This window comes from Alosa pseudoharengus, unplaced genomic scaffold, assembly GCF_046254945.1.
Source record: "Alosa pseudoharengus isolate Yale_2024_CS ecotype anadromous, Long Island Sound unplaced genomic scaffold, YU_APseudo_1.1 YU_APseudo_1.1_scf_14, whole genome shotgun sequence".
NCBI classification, from domain to species: Eukaryota; Metazoa; Chordata; class Actinopteri; order Clupeiformes; family Clupeidae; genus Alosa; species Alosa pseudoharengus.
The window spans coordinates 4451711-4476710 of record NW_027468609.1 but is presented as its reverse complement, the minus strand read 5'-3'; the positions used below and the strand labels follow the sequence as shown (position 1 = coordinate 4476710).

Sequence of the window (25000 nt, the reverse complement as noted above, 5' to 3'; positions counted from 1 at the left end):
CACGCACAACCTCATGCTCACACACACACACACACCGCCTCTGAACACACTCACACACAACCTCATGCTCACACACACAGACACACACACACACACACCGCCTCTGAACACACTCACACACAACCTCATGCTCACACACACACACACACACACATCGCCGCATGCACCGCCTCTGAACACACTCACACACAACCTCATGCTCACACACACACACACACACACACACACACACACACACCACCTCTGAACACACTCACACACCACCTCTGAACACACTCACACACAACCTCATGCTCACACACACACACACCACCTCTGAACACACTCACATACAACCTCATGCTCACACACACACACCGCCTCTGAGCACACTCACACACAACCTCATGCTCACACACACACACACACACCACCTCTGAACACACTCAAACACAACTTCATGCTCACACACACACACACACATCGCCGCATGCACCGTCTCTGAACACACTCAAACACAACCTCATGCTCACACACACACACACACACACACACATCGCCGCATGCACCGCCTCTGAACACACTCAAACACAACCTCATGCTCACACACACACACACACACACACACACACACACACACACACACACACACACACACATCGCCGCATGCACGGAAAGCACATTTACACACAACAGACACACAAAAACATTTGCAAGTGAACACATGTTTGTGTGTGTGTACTTACTCGCTCACACACACACACACACACACACATGCACACAGACAAAAATAACACTCCCACACATGTAGAACAGAGCACACTGTCATTTTCAAAGATGCCTCCTGTTCTGTTGTCCTAATGGCTGTAATTGTGTTTGGGTCAGTGCTATGGGAATCCTAATAAACTGAATGTAAACATCTGTGGAGGAGAAAATCATGTAAATGCTGAGTCTCCATCGGACCACCATCGTCCACTCATGACTTTTCCTGCCACCCCTGCGCTGAGCACAGAGCATGCAGAGGAGGAAGCTTTCCTTTTAATGGAGATTGCCGGGCAGGCCTTCTGTGCTATAAAGAAGACAAGTTCTGACATGGAGTCTTTTGAGCTTGTAAGCACTCAGACATGTGTTAGATGCTATGGTAATACTGCCACCCTGTAGGGGTAGTAGATCAACTTGACCTCTCTAATCTTAGTGGCTGAACCACTCACTCTCTCTCTCTCACTCATACACACACACACACACACACACACACACACACACACACACACTCTTCTAGTATTGACATCATAAGCCCAGCGACGTGAGAGTGAGAAGCACACCCACTCCACAGCGAGGCCTGCTGCCTCTGTATGGTGCTGTTGAAAGCTGGATGAGCAGCACGGCCACATCTGACACTGCACCCCCCCACCCCCACCCCACCCCCACCCCCCCTCTCTTCTGCCCATGAGGCTGCTCCTGTGTGGGTTGTGGGAACCGGTGTCTCTTTGGCTTTGGTACTTTTTGTTTTCACTTCCCCTCCTGCGCCTTTACTTTAGATCTTCAGACAAGCCAATGCTTTCTTTTGTCTATTTTAAGACAGAGCATAGTCGTTGCTAATATTTTGTATTTCTGCAAAAGGTGTTAAGGTGTTAAGATTTATTGAGCAATGTACTACCCCACGGCGGTTAAAAATCTGGATCTATACTATCTAGTTTGGTAATTGGTTGACTCACGGTTTTGGAATGTTCCTGAAGGTTCCTTTTAAGTAATTTAAGGAGTGTGTCTGCTGAGATGTGTTTGCATTCATTTGTGGTGGTGCGACCAGAAACACCATCCCTAAGAGCCTCACGTCCTGAGGAGGACATGTAAGAGTGTGACACACACACCATAAAAAAGTGGATAGAGAGAAGAGTCTTTAGCACTTTCTTCACCAAAGTGTGAATGAAATGTAGTGTTGCCTTAGCAAGAGTCTTCCAGGCTTCATTTAGCCTACACTGCTGGAAAACACATTCAAAAGCACAGAACGAGAATTGTTTTAAAGCTTGCTAAACTGCTGTAATTGAACATTTATATTTCTATTCTATTTATGTTCTGTTTATTAAAGTAGTTGCCTTCTCACTCTCAGATATGTGTTGATGTTTGGATTTATGAAACGGAAGAGGAAAAAAAACTGGTGATATATCATAACATATCCTTAATTCTGGTATGGTAATAAAATGTGGTGGTGGTGTTATGGTTAGGCCCAGGTGTGTAAGGCAAAGCAGAAACAAAATACTAGTGCAAGGCTGCTTATCCCCCTCTCTCTCTCTCTCTCTCTCTCTCTCTCTCTCTCTCTCTCTCTCTCTCTCTCTCTCTCTCTCTCTCTCTCTCTCTCTCTCCCTACACCCACACATTCCCAGTCCACCTCCCAGTGTTTGTCTCTTTGGCCTCGTCCATATGTCCGTGCAATGCCCCATCCTCATCAACGTGTCTGAGGTGCTCTCAACACCATCAGTACGCACTCATGTCCAGTAATAGTGACATCTCAGAATATGCACGGTGTTGTCAAAAAAAGATTAGTGCCCCAACATATGTTTCTTTTCCACAACTATTTCAGCAGGCCTTCTTACCATAAAAACCCCCTCCTCGGCGCCCTCACAGGTCTACCGCTCTTTTCAAAATACCCCCACCCCTCACACGGAGCACACACAGCTCACAACAACTCCTCTGGTCTCACACTCCACCCTCTGCCCCTGTTGGCAGCATTTGTGCCAAGCAGCTCTTGGCTGTTGGGTTTTAATTGATGAGCAGGCATCCTTGTGCTAAGTGCACGGCAAAGGCCTGTTGTGATAAGGAAGGTGTTGCTATCGTTCTTTAAAGCCTTTTTTTCTCCTCGCAACTGAGAAGCCACAAGGCCATGAAGAACCAAAGATGAACGTGTAAATTGGGAAAAGCAGATGTTACTGTGTGAGTGACGTTGACAAAAGATCCTTTTTTAGAAGGAAAGGTGATTTATTTGTTCTCCAATATGTCATCATTTTCTTTATGAGGAGAAGAATCCATGCCATATTTTGTGTTACAGAACACAAGTAACTAGTTGTTTGGCCTCAAGTGACCATGCTTGTCTAACGTGAGCATTTGTGGGAATATTGCATTAAATTATGTACTATATATAAAGATGAACTGTATTTAATTGAATCATGGCAAATTGAATTAAACTGCATTTTTGAGCTTTTAAACACAAATTGAAGCAACCTTTCTCTGGAAAACATTTCGGCCTTGTTGCTTTGTTCAACTTATTAATGAATCCTCATGACCTCTTTTACGTAGCATCTCTTACCTCTGACACATCATGTTATTTATTTAATTTACTTTGGATGATCAGAGAAACTAGATCTAAATGGCTTATAATTACAGTTGTTTCCCTTACTCTATTCCTACCAGACATGCTAAACTTTGATAGTTTTTAACTATTCTCTTTTTTTAAGAGGTATGTGAACGGTTGTCCCCTCTTTGTTTTTTGTTTTGTTTTGTTTTAACGTAACCTTGATGCCATGTGTTTTTATTGTCCCGCAACTCTTATGAAAGAGCGCACACCAACACATCCTTAGGAAAAGCGTATGAGTGCTCTCCTGTGGGCTGGAGGTAAGTGGAGAATAAGCACTGGTGGTTTGGCTTCACCTCTTGTTGTGGCCCAGGCTTGTGCTCCCTCACTCTCCTGAAATGAGAGCACTTCAGCGTCTGCCAGTACGCCACCACCCCTCAGCCCGGTCGCCAGCCTGCTCCCTACCCAGACGACTTTGCTTGTAAAACAAATGTTGTTATGTCAAAAGAGACCCGAAAACATAAATTGCCGGTGTAGTGTGGTGCATTTAGAAAAAAGTGCCTCCCCTAGTTTGTCAGAGCAGGCTTTTTAACAGCAGTCGGTTCAACTGGATTGAGCTTGTTCTCGGCTAGGGCAGAGCAACACCCTCCCTCCCTCCCTCCCTCTCTCTCTCTCTCTCCATCCCTCCATCCATCCATCCATCCAGAGAGCGAGCGAGCGAGAGAGAGAGAGAGAAAGATAGATAGAGTGATGGTCGTTGTGGGGGAGAAGGAGAACGCATGTGAGGGAGATTTGGAGAGTGAGATCGTGAACAAGTGAGAGTGAGAGGTGTCTGCTGAAAGGATGGGTGGGGGGCTGGTAGGGGGGGGGTGAAGGGCCAATAGCAAATAGACATGCACTCTTGCAGGCAGTCCATTAAATTTCACAAATTAAATAGGTATTATCTTTAAATATTTAAAGGTTAGATGAATGTTGATAATGGATTTAGACAGCCATTATGCTGTAATTGCTTTCTAATGTAGTTAGTGAAAGACATTTGATACAATTTGCTCTCAGCTGAGATCAGGCAACAGAGTGCCCATTTTCCACCAGAGCCTGTTTGCCTCCAAATTAACCCTTGAAAGGGAACTGGGTCATTGTGTCTGTTACCCCTCATTTCACTTCCCTCTTTGTCATATTCCCTTATAAATCAAGAGGAGAAAAACAACGGACGTGTGTGTGTGTGTGTGTGTGTGTGTGTGTGTGAGTGTGAACATGTACATGTTCAAGGAAGCTGTCTTTATTCACAGATTCCACCAACCTAAGTAGAATGTGTGCTCTTGCACCCACGCTGACTGCTAACTTGTTAGCACTTTCTCACTCCTGGAACTGGGAGCCCAAGAATAGGGCGATGAGAAGGTGTCAATCTTAATGCCATTTTCTCTTAGCACAGACGGGAGAGTCTCCACGGCAATGTGTATGGCGGGGGGTGAGATCCTACGGCGCTCGCAGTGGTGCTGGTGGGATTGCCAGCTCTCTTCTGATATGACGAGAACAAGGGAGCAGCCAAAACTGTGACACAGAAGGCGTTTAGCAGGGGAAAACATAATGCCAGATTAAACTCTCTGACCTAACGTTTTAAACAAGACATAGATTTGTGAGCACATACAAACACGTACATTGGTGAACATAAGCTTTGGGTAGTGGGAGGTTTTGTTCAACTTTGCTATCATAACAGAGCTTTGATATTAGGTGTGAAGCACACAGGAGAGGCAGAGTGAAGGAGTCTTCACTACGAATGGAGTAAATATCAAGTGTCAACACTATGGGAATCTAGCAGGGTCACTGGCTGCTTATCTGTTGTCTTGGTGAGGGCCAAGCTATAGAGCAGGTGTTCATGGGACTGAGTTGCTATTTTCCCATGATTCTTCTCTTTCTTTTTATTTTTTTAACAGTCAGTTGCTGTTCTCCCTTGACTAAGGCCTTGAGAAATCACCAAGTTGTTTATTTTTTCCATTAGAGACTGCAAATGATGAGGAATGTAGAGAGAATGAAGCGGTGGTTCACCTAGCCCTGTGTCACCACACTGATAAATTATTTGTTGAGGTAAACACTTAGGAGCATTAGTTTCAGCTTCACTTAGGTTCACTGTGCATGTTTGTGGTGGTGGTGGTGGTGGGGGGTTGTGTGGCTTTGCCGCTTCCTCTGTTGTTCTGTTGTAGGCATAATAAACTCTAATGCCTCGCCATGCCTTCGCCATGTACACAAGATTGTCTTAGCGCCGCAAGATCTGAGTGTGATGCACTAACCCTTGCTCACAGAGGCAACATTAGACACAATGCTACCCTCTGGGTTTACTTTCCTCAGTAAACAATTTGTCACATCAACACACTCTCTTATTTAAATAAAAAAGATCCCCCTCCACAGTGTTCTCATTTCATGGAGCATGTGCAAGCAGTGTATGACGGCATGCTTGGTACTTCATCAGCCCTCTTTCTTTATGTAAGGTTCTTCGTGACCGCACCTGTTCATTAGCGAGCAATTAAAATTATATTTTTCTTCTCCCCAAAAGAGGTGTTTATATTTGAACACCTCTCTCAGTAGAACTAACAAATGCTACAATTTGGTTCATTTGTTTTTGAAAAAAGCAGATGACTTCAAGTCTCCGTCACCAAACTGACCTGGATGGCCGGCAGAGTTTCCTTTCTCTGAAACGCCAGCACTGGGGACTAAGAGGGCTGCTTCAAATTATTCTTTCCCATTCATGGCGCTCAGTTCTGCTCAGTGACTAAAGAGGGAAAAAAGACAGGATAAATAAATGCAGTGGTAGATTCTGGACGCAAGGAACAAGCTGCATAAACAAACGGCCATTTGTGAGACTTGTGACTTTGTGATGTCATGGTTAGAAGCCTGTCTGAGATCATGTAGAGACTTGTCATTTGGTGCTCAGCTGATGTGGTGAAGTTAGCAGCAGATTCTAGCAGGTTCTCTCTCTAGTCTTTTGTATGTCGTAAATAGTATGATCAAATTTCCTGAGAAACGCAAGATTTCAAATAAATCATGAATCATCAGTTGTCCATGCTAGTGAAGGAACATGAACAAGTTTTAAGGAACTAGGAGCTTCACGTGTCTATTGAGTTCCAAGGTATCCTTATGATGACCGTTCAATTAATGCTTCCAGAGTGCTACTTACAGTAGCAGAGGTGTGAAGTGCAAACAAGCAGGGAGCGAATTCAAGCTTACAGGCAAGCTGCACTTGACCTTTGCAGGGTTCAAGGTCTTCCTTTCGTACATGACTCCCTCTGCCTTGCCCCGGAGATGAGGCCTCACCCGGCCTCAGCGAGACTTCCTGTCAGGGTAGGATTAGAGGCGTTCATTACGACGGGGGTTAAGGGGTTTCTTACGTTGCTCCACACTTAGGATTCTGAACAGCTGGCCGTGTTTTCTTTTCAATTCTTTTGGATAACACCTTACTCAACGTCCTCATCACCCTGCCCCTGTTGCTTGAGGCAAGCAGCTCTCTGAAAGAAAGAGAAGAAAGAGAAAGAAAGAGATGAAGAGAGCATGACACTCGGAAAGAAAACAGTGTTTATATAACCGCTCGCTCAGTTGTCATTCGGCTTCCTTCTTTGTTGATGGTGATAAGGCATTCCAGAGTGTGGCAAGAAAGGGGAGCGAGTGAATGCTGTATGAATGTTATTTGTGATTGTGCTGTGAAGTCGGTGCAAGATTGAGTCTGATGCATTAAAGTGGCATAAATTACTTCTTTTTTTGTCATAGAGTGTTGACTTTTTAACAAAACAAGAAATAGCCTGGGCGTTTTTTTTTTCTACTTGCCTGAATTTCAGAATAAACACAATTGGCTTTCACTATGAATACCGAGAGGATTACTTGAATTTGTGTAAGCGGGCTCATCAAAGAAGACCTCGTCCACTTTTCTTTGTCTCCTCAGGGAAAGGGAACTAACAGCAGTCATCTCTTTTGTGGGGAGGGTTCATGGCATCAGGATAACCTGTTTTCAGCCATCCCACATTGTTTCTCATCTCACCAACCAGCCATCTTTTGTTCCCCTTTTCCCTGCTGACGACGTGTTCTGTTTACTCGTGTGCACCACCACCGGCCGAGTAGAGGCTGCCATGTGTCCCTTCCCCTCTCTGTGTTTGGGGTGCGCTGAGAAAGAGACATGATTTCATCCTGTGAAAGGCCTGAAGGCTGTCCATTTAGAGTTCTGTGTTTGTCAGGCAGCCATATTAGTGCTGGATAATGGTACTCTATAAAAGGAATGGCGTGGAGCGAGAGGGAGTGGAGAATGCCCACGGTCATGTTGGCATTCTTTTGTGAGTGTGCCAAGCCGTGCTGCACACCCTCTCATTAGTAAGGCTGCATCACGCAACGGAGGCTGGGATGAGAGAATTCACACTTTTCAAGCATCCCTCAAATGTTCAGGCATGCCCCCCCCAAAAACAGTCCCGCTTTTGATTAGCAATGGCATTTGTGCTCTCAAAATTCAGACGATGTGTGTTTTTGGTTCAAGTATCTAGATCCTGCATGGGCTCTTCAGGTCCTCTCTAATCCTGGTGTTCTAAGATTCAGAACCATCCACGGGGCGATTGTTCTCCGCTTTGTGACATGGGGTACAATGACCCACCATCACTATACAGTGGCATTGTTTTGCCCTGGCTCCTCGTTAGGTCAGAATTCGTTTGTGGAAGTCCCCATTTGGAAAACAGGAAAAGGGAAATGAGGACTACATCCACCATCGCCACCAGTGATCTCAGTTAGCATTGTTTTCTCCCTGGCTAGGGCTTTGTTTTCTGCCCCCTTTTGAGATTTCGAGATTACACCCCTTGCAATATTTTCCTTGCGGTCAACCTGTGGAGACATCAAGTAACCTATGACTTCATTGAAACAAATAGCAGCTGGGACGTGCTGAGATACAGTACGCCAAAAGAAAACAGAATCCTGTTTTTATGTTTTTTATCAGCATACGCATTTCACGTTTGTCGTCGTAAAATTAGAAAAAAGAAACAGTTGACCCTGTGTTGACAGAGGCTTTTCCCATGCAGACGCTCAACCGTCAGGGTTGGCTATAATGAAGAACATTCACTGGCAGTCTCACTTGACTGGACAAACCCCATCTTAGATATGCAAAGAGGAGTTACCAGATACAAAATGTGAAGGACACAGAGACAGAACTTGGTGTGAAATTGTCAGGCTAGCGATAACGTTATTTATCTGCCAATGTTTTGACAAGACTTCATTTCTGCTGGGCTGGCCAACAAAAGCAGGTAGGAAAGGCCCAGAGAAAGCTTCAAAGCATTGAATGGCTGCATTATTTCTTTGGATTGGTGGGGGATTAGTACTGTCAGCAGACACAACAATGTACATGGCTGTTACATTCTGCCCGTTAATTAATAACAGATGCTAGGTGCAATTCTCAAAGCTTATTTACACATCCAAATTGTTTGGTGATTTATTTCTTAAGAGCGAGCAACACTTGTTGAGGCTTAAATATTTATTAAACTTTCTAAATGCAGTTATGTGCTGTTGTCTCACACTGCTGTAACTGTACAGACAAGTTTTTTTTTTGGATGGAAACTTTGTGTTCCCATGATGATTGGGTTGGGTAAATACATCTGTGACTTAGTGGATATGAAGTGCAGCATATTATCCCATCAGTAAATGTCTCAGTCCTAGGGGAGGCCGCAAGATTAATTGAATTGTTGACTAAACTCAGCCGAGACCAGCACAGCTAATCAGCTTTATTTTTCTCCAACTGCACAGATTCACACAGTTCCTCTCCCAGAGTCACAGGTCAGAGTGGCAGTCTGGCTGTGAAAATTTCCACGCCTCACACCTCCCCTTGGTCACCGTGATCTAAAAATATTGTTAATGAAATTTTCTCTGCAGACAAAACCAGTCAGATTGACCCACAGAAGGCTGGTGTTTTTAATGTGCAATGTGTTGTTTTCTCATTTGATGGCATTAATAGGTATTAGCACGTTTTGGAAGCCGATCAAATATATTCCCCTTCCCCCATTGAGAGCTTAGCATGTAAAGCTCTTCATCTGAACTTGCTCTCTCTCTCTTTTTCTCTCTCTGTCCCTCCCTCTCCCCCGCTTCCTCTCTCTGTCTGTCTCCCTCCCTCTCTGTCTCAGTCCTTTTCTTTTGACTAGCACACTATGCACCTTTTAACAGACAAACTGTCCTAAACCACAAATCAAATGTTAAGATTTGCCCCACAGCTTCATTTTCACGATGGTGTTTTTATGAATATACTGCGGGGGTATTGTTCAATAAAGGTACCCCCTTTCCCACCCCACCCAGTTAGCTACATGTACAGAATGCTTTTTTATGAGCTGTGATTGTCTGCTGAGATCTAAGCCGTAGTTGGCAAGGCTTCACAAGAGCATATCTGAGTGATGAACATTGTCAGAAGAATCACTCCACCGATTATTCTTCACCATAGAAAAAGGCCTTCTTAATATCCATAATCTGCCTTTTTGGACTGGCATCTGTAGTCCTTTCTTTAAAATCGAAAGCCGCTCATTCAAGTGAGCCGTGTTTGAACTTGCTAATAGTGTTTTTCCCCCGTCCCCTTTTCCATATATCTGATGTGGATTTTTTTCCCCTCTCGTACACTTTTTTTCCCTCCATTTAGCGAGCCATTAGCTACCCAATCTGTTATTTGTTTTTCTCCTTTAATGTGTTTTTTGAACAAAAGGAGAGAAAACAAACACACTAAAACATAAGAGAGTGCGTCTGAAAGTGCACCAAAGTCCAGAGGAGTGAAAAGAAGAGAGCACCGAGCTTGTTCTTCTTCAACTTTCTCTTTCCCCTCTTTTCACTCTCCACCAGATGTGGAGCCGGCACCATAGCCCATGTTTAAATAACAGGAAGTGTCTTTTTTTGAGGTTGAAGCGAGCTGTTGCCTGTCTTGCCATTACCGTCTTGCATTTGGGGGGACTCTGAGAGGCCTGTTTATACATCTGAAATGTTGTGTCAAGTGGAAGGTGGAGCCACTATATGTGGTTGTAACTCCTTTTACAGTCCTCTCTTTTTACAGTTCTCTCTGTCAGTCGTCTTCACGACTTTGCCCACACTTTGTATCTCTCCTTTGTTTTCTTTATTTTCATGTGTTAGCTTTTCCTTTTAGCTACATTAGGCTATTATACACTATAAGCTATAGCTTTACCACCGAGATTTATCTTTTTCCCCACCGTGCTTTTATGTTACTCAGTGGCAAAACCTAGCAACCCAGAGGCTTAGCCTAAATGTGTTTTAAACAAGAATTGGCTTGAAAAATACTCAGTCATCTTCTTCAGGTGAATGATTGTGTATTGAAGACATTGACACTGGACTTATTCTCAATCTGAAGGCGGTCACCTCATACACAGTTGCCTTAAACATTAGGGGTACACATAACAAACCCATGAAAGAAAACATTTTTTATTTTATTATTCAGAGGGAACACAGTAGCCTACATTCTGACAGCAATTTGGGTTAGGGGAGTAGATCCCCCCCGTCTGCTTCATTCTGCAGTTCGCAACAGGAAAGTCTGAGAATAACTGCCAATCTGCCTGGCAGGCAGAATCAAAGAAACCACCAACAACGGGTAATAGGCATAAGAGTGAGTGTGGGTTTCCTCTGGTGGTAACAGGTGCAGGGGCTAGCAGAGGATGGTGGGGGGTGCTAGTGTGGAGGAACAGAGAATTGTTGAGTGCTTGCGGATGGGGCTTTGGTTAACCTGGCTTCATATTTTTTAAAGAAGTACCAGAATAGGTGCCTATAAGTGTTTTCTTTTAACATTTGTGGCATTTAGTATGTTAGATATGGTTAGCCAAAACTAACAAGTGAAGTGTTGTTTGTCATATTGAGTGGGTGATGTTTTAAATGATTATCCTTGGAAATAATAATAGTTTCGCTCTTTGTTGGCAAAACAGTCCAATTAAATGAAATTCACACTTGAGGGAAAGTAAGAGTTGAAATGCCCCAGGTTATGAAGGCGCGCTGAGACAAAAATGGACTTCACAAGAAGTGCTTGGCAGAAAGATTTTTATATTTAAGATTAGGGACTCTGGGGCTCTGATTTATTAAAGACTACATCTTCATCATCAAAGCAGCTTTTTCGCCTTCCTCCTGTACTATCAATCACTGAGATTTATGGGCCTAATGAGCAAGGAGGGGACTGGGGCTGAAGGCGATTTGTAATTGCTGCACCGCAGCCACCAAAAGCAGCTCACCCTGTCCATGCTCATACAGCTTAATTAACACTTCTGCACTTCAGTTTTGTCAAAATGGATACATATCATTTTGATGGGCTGTTTAATCGGTGTGTGAAGACAAACCCAGCTCTATTGACTGATGCCATCTGAAGATAGTCCCCTTGTAACCATCCCCGGCGCTATCGGGTGATTTGGAGAGAAGATATTGTAGCTGTGTGGAAGCTACAGATATCTCAGATCTCTGGCTGCCACTTTACTGATTTTGCTGGTGCTGGTGCAGCAGGCTTTGTGCTTGAGGTCACAGGACGTGAGAGGGATCAGCAGGCTATTGTAGTGATCTCTACTGACTGTTTGCGTTCTCTCCTCTGTGGTCTGACTCTGGCATCACTCCTGGCAGATTTGCCACTTGGATATGTCTTCATTTGCGAACTCTTCAATTTTCTTTCATTACAGAAAAGGACATCTGTTTTTCCTTTCTTTTTCCTTCCTCCTTCCCCAGTCTCATGCTCTCCAGGCGCTAATGCGAGCGCCGCATTAAGAAGTGTCACACCTGTCGTAGGTAATGATGAGCTGAGATGAGTGGATGTGGCAGATGAAGACCTGTCTCCGCTCAGCTGCAGACGCCTCATCCACAGCGCTTAGGTGCCACTGACACCCCCCCCCCCCCGCACCCTGCCCCCCCACCGTTCCCCCCCCCCCCCCCCACAGAGCGAGGCACTACTGCCCCAGAGTGTACATATGTCAGTCGTTAGTGATGAACTTAAGTGATAGAGAGGTCGTCTTCGACCCCCAAGGGGACCGATAATCTTGCGTCCTCCCCTCTTAAGTTTGTTTTCTTTAATCAGCCACTCCGTGGCATCCAAAGGAGAGCTTGAGGCTGTGCTGCCAGGGCTCAGCTGCTTGTCTTGGTAGTGGGCTAGCCGAGAGTGTCCCGAGACCCCGCTTCAAGTTTCATCTTCAATTTCCAGCTCATGTTTGATTGTCACATAGATGCAGAAATTGTAACACCTGTTGGCGTTTTTTTTTCTTCTTTTTTCCCCCTGAATACTCTCTGCAGCTGAGGAAATAAAAGGCAGAAATAAATAATTCATCACGGACACAAATTCCCCGGTCAGGGAGGCGTGTTTAATCACGACTGGAATGGCTAATAGAGAGTCCTGTGAGGAGGGCGCCGCAGCCCCTCAGCACACGCACACACAGGCACGCACACACACACACACACACACACACGCACGCACGTGCACGCACACGCACGCGGCCGTCCTCAACATGCTGGGAAAACAAGCAACAGCCCTAATGATTGTTTTGTCATATTAGCATTAAGATAAACTACTGACAAGTCTCTTTAGCCAACACTGGGAAAAAAAACAGTGGGGAATAAAATGGAAAACATTACAGGACTAGTTCAGCCGAGAGACTGCATACATTTGCATTAAGCATCATTTTATTGTTTGTGTTTGTGTGTTTTGACTACTTCATTACCACTGTGGAGTGTGTGTTAAATGAATGTAGATGTGACAGAGCAAATGAGGAAGGAGTGATGGGTTGACGTGAAGAGGGAATTGGGAGTTTGTATGGCGGGCGTCTGCAGCATGCGGAAGATGGCTGAGGAGGGGGTGGTTATGAGGTCAGGGGTCACGATCAGAAGAGCAAATCCAAAACAGACCCCCGCTAGAAGGACATCAACAGGATGGAGCTAGTCCCAGGAAATGAGGAAATCCCGGAGCGACTGGCGGAGGAAGCAGCCTCATAAGCATGTCCTGTGCGCACCATAATGACAGAGCTAAGGAAGTGAGCCACGTCCTGCTTCTATTGTGCTTCTCAACCCCAGCAGAAACACTCCTGTGCACTCCTCCGTCTGTGCTCTCTCTCTCTCTTCCTCTCTCCCTCTTTCTTTCTTTCTTTCTCTCCCTCCCTCTCTCTCTCTTTGCTGTGTCTGTGTTCTCCCACGTGTTTGCATCTCTCTATCTGTCTCTATTGGAGCCTGTCTGTTGTGAATAGCGCACCGTGGGGGGAGACGGATGGCTGTTGAAAAATGTACGCCCTCACACCAAGGACAAGGACCTGCCTCCTGCTCTGGCCACACCAATGCCAGGCTGGCACGTCTGGGCAGGTCCCATGCCATCCTGCTCACAGGTAGCCTTGCACTTTTTCCCTGCGCCAGTCTGGCGGACCTATTGCCCTCGGGCCCTGTGGGGAAAGGTGTGAATGGGCTGTCCCAGGCCAAACTGGCATTAGCCTGAGCTCCATTTTATCATGCTCCGCTTTTCTGTCCCCCCCCCCCCCCCCCTTTCCTCTGTAATTGTATTTTCTCATAGTTGAATCATGTGAAATTCATCCAAACAAGGCTGCAGGCACTAGATCTGTACTTTTGTAGCCCTCTACGTGGTTAGAGTACCATGGTTGTTAGTCTCTGGTTTGTGTGTGTGTGTGTGTGTGTGTGTGTGTGTGTGTGTGTGTGTGTGTGTCTGTCCATGTCCATGTCCAGTCACTGTATTGGTGTCTGCAACTGAGCATGAGTCAAAATATGACTCAGTGGAGAACTTTGCGCTTTTCCTCCTTTTCCTCTTGCCCCAGCGTCTGAATGCCCAGTCGTGAGTACCCCAACCTCTCAGCTGGGGTTTTATGGACCTGTTAATGTGTCATGCTACATCAGAGAAGCCCCAGAGTTATTTTACACAAAGCAAGGGCTCCCTTTCCCACAAAAGGGCTCACAAAGTACAACCTCTCCTTTGACGACAAGGAGCAAGAAAACACTGTCTGAAGGCTTTGCTTTCCTGATTTTTTCAAGGACTGTTAGGACCTGCGTTTACAGTTCCATACGTGCCTCGATTGTTGAACATCGTCATGGCCACATGATTCTTGAACATTGTCAGGCGACATGTCATAGAGCAGCTCTGAATGACTAATACAGCTGCAGTTATGGAATGTACACATTGTTTACTCTTTGAGGGAGTGCAGCCAGGCAACCTTCAGTACTTCTATTCAGACTCCTAGTTTTTGTTCCGGGGGAAAGGGCTACGATCTTTTAACAACTTCTAAATCGTTGATTTGTTTTTAACTTTGTTAAATGTACATAAGCAAGTTGTACATGGCAAATCATTGTGTGGTGGTCAAAGTTGATATTGTGGTGGACCGCCACAAGTAAGTCAATGTATGGAAAACACTGGTTTTTGCCCATCCTCCATGTGTGCTAGTACTGTTGTGTGCTTGTGTGCATTCAATTTATGATCTGCATAAGTGTGTTTATGTGTGTGTGCTGTGAAGTGCTTTCTGTCCAAGTCTGGTGTGTGTTTTTGGGGCATTTCCATACAGAGTTGTCCATGGGGGAGGAGAGGAGTTTTTTTGTGATAGCATTCAAGGCCTCTGGTGCACATGCTCTCTGTTTAATAAAGCACCTGTGTCTGGCGCACCGGTCAGTGGGGCGTTTAATAATGAGAGTCCAGTTATGGAATGTACACATTGTTTACTCTTTGAGGGAGCGCAGCCAGGCAACCTTCAGTACTTCTATTCAGACTCCTAGTTTTTGTCCCTTCCGGGGGAAAGGGCTACAATCTTCAACAACTTCTAAATCGTCGATTTTTCTTTTTTTTTTTATTTGGTTAAATGTACATAAACAAGTTAATGCACTGTTGTTCATTGTTTCCAACAGAATTCAGTTCTATTTGTGGTGGTAGGTGACGGTGGGGGTTGCAACAGTTTTGCGCAGCATGTTTATGATGCTAACCTGATTTAATCACGATTTAACCAGTCATCTTCTATGCCAACAACAATCCTTGCACAAATTACAATGTTTTCTTTGAGAGAGAGAGAGAGAGAGAGAGAGAGAGAGAGAGAGACTTTGCAAAGGTGCCCATAGCTCTACAATGAAAGGAATTCATCCAATTTAAATAGTATAACATGGCAAATCATTGTGTGGTGGGCCGCCACAAGTAGGTCAATGTATGGAAAACACTGGTTGTTGCTCATCCTCCATGTGTGCTAGTACTGTTGTGTGCATTCAATTTATGATCTGCATGTGTTTATGTGTGTGTGCTGTGAAGTGGTTTCTGTCCAAGTCTGGTTTTTGGGGCATTTCCAGACAGAGTTGTCCATGGGGGAGAAGAGGAGTTTTTTTTGTGATAGCATTCAAGGCCTCTGGTGCACATGCTCTCTGTTTGATAAAGCACCTGTGTCTGGCGTGCGGGTCAGCGGGGCGTTTAATCCGCTGGCCGATGCGCGGCCACGCTTATTTATAGCCGGCCAGAGGAACACTTTTCCGTGTAATTAATAACGCTGTGGTGTTTGCGCGGGTGCATTGGTTAAGCGCAGGCCAGAGCACAGGCCCGGACTGGCCGGCTCTTGGGGTAAACGAAAGCACCTGGCACTCCTCTCTGCCCCATAATCTCTTTTCTTTCACTCGTTTGCTTTCTGTGGGCTTGCTCTTTTTTCTCTCTCTCTCTCTCTCTCTCTCTCTCTCTCTCTCTCTCTCCCTCTCTCTCTCTTTCTCTGCCTTTCAAGCCCTTCATTTCTCCCTCTTTTTTCTCTCTTCCTACCAGGGCATGTTTGCGGTCTGTCTTTCATCAGCGAGTCAAGGCTGCATGTGTCTCAGGTTGGAGGAGGGGGAGAGGTGGGGGGGTTGGGTCTCTGAGGGCGGCTGGGGGACTTGTGGAGTAGAGGGGCTCTGCTGAGCCCCTGATGGTGTGATATATCGTCATGTCGGGGGTAATCAGGGCCTCCCTGCTGCTTGGCTGAGGAGGTGTGTGTTTACACCCCAACACCCCCCATCCCCCTGCGAGAATGAGCCGCCGTGCCGAGGCTGATCAAAAACAACACCGGGCCAGAACAACGCTAACCCCGTCTGGCTAGCGTTACGTTTTTTCACGACGTGACCCCAAACTGCATGGAAGCACTTATCTTTGTTTTTATGTTCTGCAGACTTCCGTTTTATTTAATATCACAGAAACGGCAAAATAGTGAGACCAAAAACTAGTTGTAATTCAAAGCTGTTGTCAAATTCTGGTTGCTCATTGCCTTGGCATTTGCTCTGCTTGGTGTTACTCGAGGGGAGGATTTCTGTGGAACCACTAGACGTGGCCCAGGAGGCTGCTGCAAGAGCATGGCCTTACGAGACCTCGCCCGAGCTTTTAGGTGTGGCGCTTCTTCAGTCCAGATTGGTCGTCAACGACTGCTACTGAGGCCCAGCTGCTAATGAGGCTGTCATTATGGTCTCCACAGGACGGCCTGCTCAACAGCCTTTCCCCCAACCTCCGGAGTGATCCATGAGAGCTTTCTAGTTCTCCGTAATCACAGATGCAAAGAAGCCCTTCCTACCTCTGAGTTTGGTCTCTGCATTTATCCCAATCCGTGAATTAGTGAAACACACTCAGCACACAGTGAACACACAGTGAGGTGAATCACACACTAATCCCGGCAACAACAGCGGCGCTCGGGGAGCAGTGGGGGGGTTAGGTGCCTTGCTCAAGGGCACTTCAGCCGTGCCTACTGGTCGGGGTTCGAACCGGCAACCCTCCGGTTACAAGTCCGAAGCGCTAACCAGTAGGCCACGGCTACCCTCCGGTTACAAGTCCGAAGCGCTAACCAGTAGGCCACGGCTGCCCTCCGGTTACAAGTCCGAAGCGCTAACCAGTAGGCCACGGCACGTCACTCACTCTCCCCTCCTCCTGTCTGTTCTTAGCCCAGTACAGTGTGTGTGTGTGTGTGTGTGTGTGTGCAGGAGTCACTCACTCTCCCCTCCTCCTGTCTGTTCTTAGCCCAGTACTGTGTGTGTGTGTGTGTGTGTGTGTGTGTGTGTGTGCAGGAGTCACTCACTCTCCCCTCCTCCTGTCTGTTCTTAGCCCAGTACAGTGTGTGTGTGTGTGTGTGTGTGTGTGTGTGTGCAGGAGTCACTCTCCCCTCCTCCTGTCTGTTCTTAGCCCAGTACAGTGTGTGTGTGTGTGTGTGTGTGTGTGTGTGTGTGTGCAGGAGTCACTCACTCTCCCCTCCTCCTGTCTGTTCTTAGCCCAGTACAGTGTGTGTGTGTGTGTGTGTGTGTGTGTGCAGGAGTCACTCACTCTCCCCTCCTCCTGTCTGTTCTTAGCCCAGTACTGTGTGTGTGTGTGTGTGTGTGTGTGTGTGCGTGTGTGCGTGTGTGCGTGTGTGCGTGTGTGCGTGTGTGCGTGCGTGCGTGTCTGTGTGTCTGTGAGTGTGTGTGTAGGTCTGTGCGTGCGTGTGTGTGTGTGTGTGTACGTGTGTGTGTGTGTGTTCTTAGTCCGCTGCTTCTCTAGGTGTTGACCATGTGCAGGAGTGTGTGTGTGTGTGTGTGCGCATGTGTTCATTTAGTCATATTTGTGAATCTTTTCCAGCACGACAGTGTTTCCTCTTAAATGTAACCCCCCCCCCCCCCCTCCCCGTGAGCCTCAGTGTTTTCTCAGGCATGGCCGGTAGGAGTCTCTTGTTCCTCCCACCATCTCCTCCTGTGTGGTGCCAGCCATATTCCTGCTTCCTCGGAACAAGCTGCAGAGCAGCTGGAAACATCTGGTCCTTGGGCAGACTCTTTGGGGGTGGGAGTGGAGTGGAGTGGAGGGGAGTGGAGGGCGACGGCTGCCTTTGTTTGCACCTGTTAATGACGCTGAAGAGGTTCTTTGAAAGCAAAAACACACCTTGCACTTTGGAATGTGGACATCAGCACGAAAGGAAAGACAGTACTTGCCATGACGGCTGGGAAATAAAGGTGGCATGGAAAAGCTTACCCATTTAAAGCCTGGGGAGAGTGTGTGTGCAGGGTGGGATATAATAGGTGGCCTGAGCATGTAGCAATCATGTCTATGGGAGAAATGAGGCATTCCACAGGGGGTTAAATTGCAGCAATAGTCAAAGAGACCTAAATGGGAAGATGGGCTGTAATGACCCACTGGAGTTTTTGTCTGACCAGATTTGTCATTGGATGGTGTTGTGTGCTGCTGTGGAGACTGCTCTGTTGGTTGACTGGGCCTCTGTCATACTGATCTAGCTCAAACTGTGGCTAGGAAACCTTTACTCTGCAGTTGTTGCGCCTGTCCTGCCTTCTCCAGCTGCGGTCTCCTCTCTGTCAAAACAGTCAGGCTCATTGTCTCGTCCGCCCTGGCGTTGTCACAGGAGGAGGACGGGAGATGGGAGATGGGTTGGCCCGCCGTTCCCTGCCTGCTTGACTTGCGCTCAACTTTCAGGTCTGGAATGATGGAAAGTGCACGCTTGGGCGAGTGTTTCTATTGCATGTGAAAGTCTTGCATGTTTTTTTTTTCTTCCTGGAGAGTTCAACAGCACGGTCAGTAACCGTGTGGGGTGTATCAGTATGCAGTATGGATGGCTGAGTTCCTCCAAGCACAAATGGCTAACAGGTGTGGCTCAGTACAGGGATCTCCTAGCGTAGCCACTATCTCCAGTCTTCCATAGATATTTTTTTAGAAAGGAACAGTAGGCTATATTGGACTCTGAGCAGCCTTGGAGTAGAACTATAATGGTATTTGACCATTGATTTCTTGCAATTCTGGTGGTATCCAGGTTATTATTGATTGTGTGCCCTGATGATGACAAGACTATAAGCTGTGTGATTGAAACAAGGGAAAAGTCGATTGTTTTTGTCCCACTTAATTGGATTACTCTTCTGCCCTCAGACATGCTGACCATGGTACTCCTGTACCTTAATTCTATTGCATCACAGTAATAGTCTGTCTGATGGAGTTCTGATGTTTTAACCAGTATGCAGCCCATAATACCTTCTATGTAGTTTATCTTTTATTCTTTGTAAGACTTTTATCGTCCCCAGCACACTCAAGCTTTCAGGATTCGGGCAGCCAGCGTTTTAGTGTCGACCGTGTTTACGGCATCTCTAGCTCAGTGCTGTGCCTGTGCCAGTCCAGCTCTTGTCCGGCTGACAGCAGGCTTCAGACGGCCACTGCTGCATTCATCACCGCTGTCTCAGCGGTGGACGGCCCCAGCCCCGGCCCCAGCCCCGGCCCCCGCGACCCAGTGCGTGTGTCACCGCTGACGGGTTCTTTATTAAGCGAGGGGGCCGTCAGGAGGGGGGGCCGCGGCGGGTCGGGGGTCGGCCCGGAGAGTGACACTGAGCTTTGGAGCAGATGGGATCAAGCAAAGGCCGGGGTTAATTAGAGAGGGGGGGTCAGCGGGAGGGGAGGGCTGTGGGGGTGTGAAGTGAGTGAGGGGGTCGCTGGGGGGGTGTGGGGGGGGTTACTGAGGGAAGACAGGTGCGCGAGACCGCTCACCTGCCACAAAGGTGCCACTGTGTGGAGGCCCTCGCCACTGGCAGGACGGGATTTATTACATCCAGTGCTCGTCATTAAATAAGGATAACAGGGCTCTCTCTCTTTCTTTCTCTCACTCTCTCTCTCTCTCTCTCTTTCTCTCTTTCTCTTTCTCTCTCACATTCTCTCTTACACTCTTATACATACATATGTATGTGTGTGAGAGTGAGACTAAGCATTAGAGAAAGCCGGTGTGTGAATCTGTGTGTCAGGCTGATGAGGGGGGTTAACACTGCAGTGTACTGACGCATGGCTGGGATCAGTGTTTGAGCGAGGGGATGGAGCTGATGTTTAGATGAGCCGCATGTCTCGGTGTGTCTCGCATCTCTGTCTGACACAGCTGAGCTGGCCAGCCGAGCGGGAGACACCCGTCCTGTCAGACGCACACGCACACACGCACACGCACACGCACACGCACACGCACACGCACACGCACACGCACACGCACACGCACACGCACACGCACACGCACACGCACACGCACACGCACACGCACACGCACACACACACACACACACACACACACACACACACACACACACACACACACACACACACACACACACACACACACACACACACACACACACACACACACACACACACACACACACACACACAGAGCACGGGCGGGTAGGAGAAGGGAACACAGAACAGGTGACCGGGGGGGGGGAAAAGACCAACTCCACAACTGTCATGTTCTGATGGGCTTTGCAATGGTTGACTGCTTGCTTTGAGGTTATCTCATCGCTAACCTGTCCTCTTTCCCAGCCCCCCCTTCCACTTACTGTCTTTCTTGCTTTCGATAAAAGAAAGGAGGGAAAAGAGAAATATAAATAGATCCAGGTCTGTTTTCCCATGACAGCCACGATAACCGTATTAATACGTCTCTGTTCTGTGTCAGCCAACCTTAATTTCATCTCTGTGAAAGCAGTGGTCTTGTCTGTCAGTGTAACTTTATTAGCTTGTGACGGATACAGGGCAGATCGCTGCTCCACTTGCGATAGGAAGGACTGCACAGAGAGCCAATGTGCGTCTTAGCTGTACACACACACACAACCCGACACACACACACACACACACAAACAGAGACACACACACACACACACACACACACAAACAGAGACACACACACACACACACACACACACACACAGAGACACAGACACACACACACAGACACATGCGCGCGGTGGATTTAGTGCCACACATAAGCAGGTGTTTCATATGCCCAGCGTGCTCGCTGCATTAATAGCGCCACAATCTGAATGTTGCTCATAAAAACAGGAAGTGGACTTGCCAAGTGCATGAGGTGGCACTTTGATGTTGAATATTTACCCAGTGTTTAAGAACCAAGAATTATGATCTCACTGGATTTTTTTATTTATTCATTTAATTTTTTAATTTATTTGATCACTGCCCCTATGCCAGTCTCAACATTTGGTTTGGCACTCCTTTGCACTTGCTGGATTGGACTTCTTAGTTGCCTTTTTTTAAAATTATATTATTAATTTGGCCTTTAATGTTCCTTAAAGAGGAGTGACAGACCTGGAGCAGGCCCAGAGGCTGCTGGGAACTTTTCTCTTTGGTGTGTGCAGACGCCTCCATCCTTTATAGGGGCGATTGCCATGGAAACCTGGAGTGACCCCGGGCTGGCAGGTATAGACTACAGAAAGTTGTGTGATGTCTGCTTCAACAGAGAGGGAGGGAGAGAGAGAAAGAGGGGGAGAGAGAGTGGGAGAAAGAGAGAGAGAGAGAGAGAGAGAGTTAGACACACCCAGAGGCACATGGGTTGCCAAACCTGTACTCCAAACAAAGAGGTTTAACAAACGCACAGAACGACAACTTGCCTGTTTTTGCTGCCTCAATTGTTGTATTTTCTTCCCTATCCTTTATTCCCTTGATGCGAGGTAATATTGAAAGAGAACAATAGCAATGAGATAAAGGCCTGTCTTTTGTGTTCATATATTTCATTAAATAAATGTGAATGAGTTAGAAGCTCATGATAGCACAGTGGAGGTAGTGTTTGCTAAGCCACAGAAGTAAATGGTTGGGGGGGGGGGTATTCCTGAACGCCCTTCAATGTAGAGGTGTGTGTGTGTGTGTGTGAAGACAGAGGGGTGTTAGGGAGCTAGTCATAGAGGGCCTCCCTAGACCAGTCAGCCAGCAGAGTCCGACCCGCAGACTGCCAGATCGGCGCACACAGGCCTCACCTGTGTGCCCCGCCATACAGATGTGATGGCATATGCTTCAAGTTCAACAGCACCAAGTGCAGTGTAAACACTATTACGGAGCTAACCCAGTCACACTGAATGGGGGAGTGGCGTGATGCATGAAGGTGTATGCTGCCTTATTTAAGGCTCGCTTGAGGTGGCCTGGTTTTTTAAGCAGTCATGTCTGAGTGGTTGTGGTTGCTTTTCAATTTTCGGTTTGTTTTTAACTGTGGGCTGAATCTGGGTTGACAGATATTGTCTTCGTCTCGAAACACAGTTATCAGGGGCTTGGCCTGCATCATCGCTCAGGATTATACAGTGCTATCACTACTCTTAATCCTGTAAGATGGATTTGTCAAAGGAGTCTCTCTCTCTCTCTCGCTCGCTCTCTCTCGCTCGCTCTCTCTCTCTCTCGCTCCATGTTGCCATGTTTCTCATACTCTCTGTCTTCTTTCTTTCTATTTTTTTCCTTTTTTCCCGTTTTTGGTCCGTGCTCTCACCCCACCGTGGTCTGAAAGCCCCAGTGTCAGCCTCAAAGCCTCAGCCTGTGCTGTTTAATCAGAGGTGAAACACTCGCCTCCTCTGTCCATCAGAATAATTACAGTAGTAGCGGATAAGGGATGGGTGGGGTAGGGGAGAGGAGCGGAGGGAAGGAGGGAGGGAGGGAGGGAGGGATAGGCGGAGAGGAGAGAAAGAAGAGAGGCTATATCGGGGACACCTACGGGCATCTGCGCTGTCCCGGCTCTACACCATCCAGAAAAGGCTGGCATGAGGGAGCAGACATCAGGAGAAGTTATAGTCTACAAGTGGCCGACTCTTCCTCTTCCTCTCTGTATCGCCGCCCTCACCCTCCACCCACTCCCCACTCCCCTCCCCCCACCTCCACCCGCCGAGGCTGATGAGTTGATGGAGGCTACAGACAGACAGAGCCGAGGGGCACAGGCGGAGGCCAGGAGATTTATGGCTGTAGCCAGCTCCCTGGCAGCGCTCCACAGGAACACAGGTGCTGCAGGTTGCTTTGAGTCCTGAAAGGTGTGAGAGGAAGGCTTCCATGTGGGCAGCGGCAGATAAGAAGTGCGATTGGGGGAGGAGGAGGAGGGGGGGGGGGGGGGGGGGGGGTAATAAATTACACAAGATGCAGGGCTCAGAGGAGAAGAGAGGAAGTAAGAGGAAGAGGAGGACTGAGAGAGGGAGGGAGGAGAGAGAGAGGAGGGAGAGAAACTGTTCGCAGGTTGAGACTAGGTTCTCCAGCGACTGGGCTGGCGATGGAGGGGGAGAGCAATGAGGCATTCTTTAGATCTTTCTCTCTCCTTTTCCTCTGCGCGGCGAGCCTCATCTCACCTCATGGCCAAATCCTGGATTAGCGTGGGGAGGATGTTGGTGGCGTGCGCATATGAAATGCACTGCACAGCAGATTCATCCAGGAGCCCCTGTCTGGCCTCTCCCCACCCCGTCTCTGGCTCATGCACACTGGCCTGCCGTGAAGTTCACGGAAATGCGTGAGGGCTTTAAATAATTCAGAAACAGAAAGAGTTTTGCTGTGCTTCAGGACTCCCTCCCCCATCTCTCTCTCTCCCTCTCTCTCTCTCTCTCTCTCTCTCTCTCTCTCTGTCTCTCTCTCTCTGTCTATCACTCACTCACCAGTTAGAGCTCACCCTGTATTGTGTGTGTGTGTGTGTGTGTGTGTGTGTGTGTGGTTGAAACACCTGCAGATAGTGGAGATTACCACTCATGAGAAGCAGACACATGAATGCAAGATCTTGTAACAAATGTCATGTTGCTGATAAAGCAAACGGCCCTTTTTCACTAACCTCAGACACAGTGTGTGCAGTGCATGCCTCTGCACAGTTGCTCATTCTTTCCTGTGTTCTGATCGCCCCCCCCCCCCCCCCCCCCCCCCCCCACACCGCCGCTGCTGGAACCGGTCGGTGCGGCGCTGAATGGCATCTCCGCGCCCACATGGGACATTCAGACGTGAATAGCTTTATCAGTCAATGGCCGTCGTCGCTCCCATCCAGGCACAATGAGGGAGCTGTTTGAAGTGAAACTTCAAGAGAGTGTGAAACAGAAGAATTAAAGGAAGAGTGTGCTGCCGGTGGCCTGGGTGCTGAGGCGAGGGCGAGGGTGAGGAGTGGGGGGGGGGCAGGGGGCGGGGGGCGAGGGTGCGGGTGCTCCAATGAAGAGGAGTGGGGGGGGGGGGGCAGCAGCGGAACGGGACACGCAGCGCTTTTGGAACACACCAGAGGGGGAAATAAAAATTGATCTCATAAAAAAGACCTGCGTTGTCGGATGAATAGGCCGCAGATGCACAAAGCAAAAACCAATAGCTTACATTAATTATGATGATTACCAAGCTGCACTGTGTTTGTGTGGCTGCCTGTGTGTGTGTGTGTGTGTGTGTGTGTGTGTGTGTGTGTGAGTTGTTTTTACCTTGCATCCATTTAATGCATGATGGACGTAGACGGATTAGTTTTTATAAGCTCATGGAAGTGTAGTTTGCTTTACATAAAACATTATGCGTAATTACAAGGCATTATTGATTATGGCGCTGAATTGAGCAAACATGCTTTAATGTAGTCAGATAGATGGAGAGAAATTGCCTGTTGAAGGAGTTGGTGGTGGTGGAGGGGGGATGGCTGCTGTGTTTATCTAATGGATGTTTGTTAACTTTGTGTTATTATGGATATCGTTGAGCTAAATGTTTTCTTTTTTTCTCCTTCCTCCTCTAGATCTTGAAGAGAGGGCCAGCTCAGGATCGTGGGGAAACGGAAGTCGCGCCTCAAAGGTGAGCCCCCGGGAGGGAGGGAGAGAGAGGGAGAGGGAGAGGGAGAGAGAGAGAGAGAGAGGGTGAAAGAGGGAGAGAGAGAGAGAGAGAGAGGTGAAAGAGAGAGAGAGAGGTGAAAGAGTGAAAGAGAGAGAGAGAGGTGAAAGAGTGAAAGAGAGAGAGAGAGAGAGAGAGAGAGAGAGAGGGTGAAAGAGGGAGAGAGAGAGAGAGAGAGGTGAAAGAGTGAAAGAGAGAGAGAGAGGTGAAAGAGT

General features: G+C 47.5%; 1 protein-coding gene across 2 annotated transcripts in view; it reads left to right on the top strand.

Annotated features, from left to right (window-relative positions):
- The window catches only part of tcf4 (transcription factor 4), a gene marked incomplete in the record, with an annotated part of 147157 nt that overhangs the window by 11145 nt on the left and 111012 nt on the right, over positions 1-25000 (top strand). For both annotated transcript variants that reach the window (XM_076283504.1, XM_076283503.1), the window contains 1 exon segment: positions 24694-24749. In XM_076283504.1, coding sequence (XP_076139619.1) covers positions 24694-24749 — 56 coding nt within the window.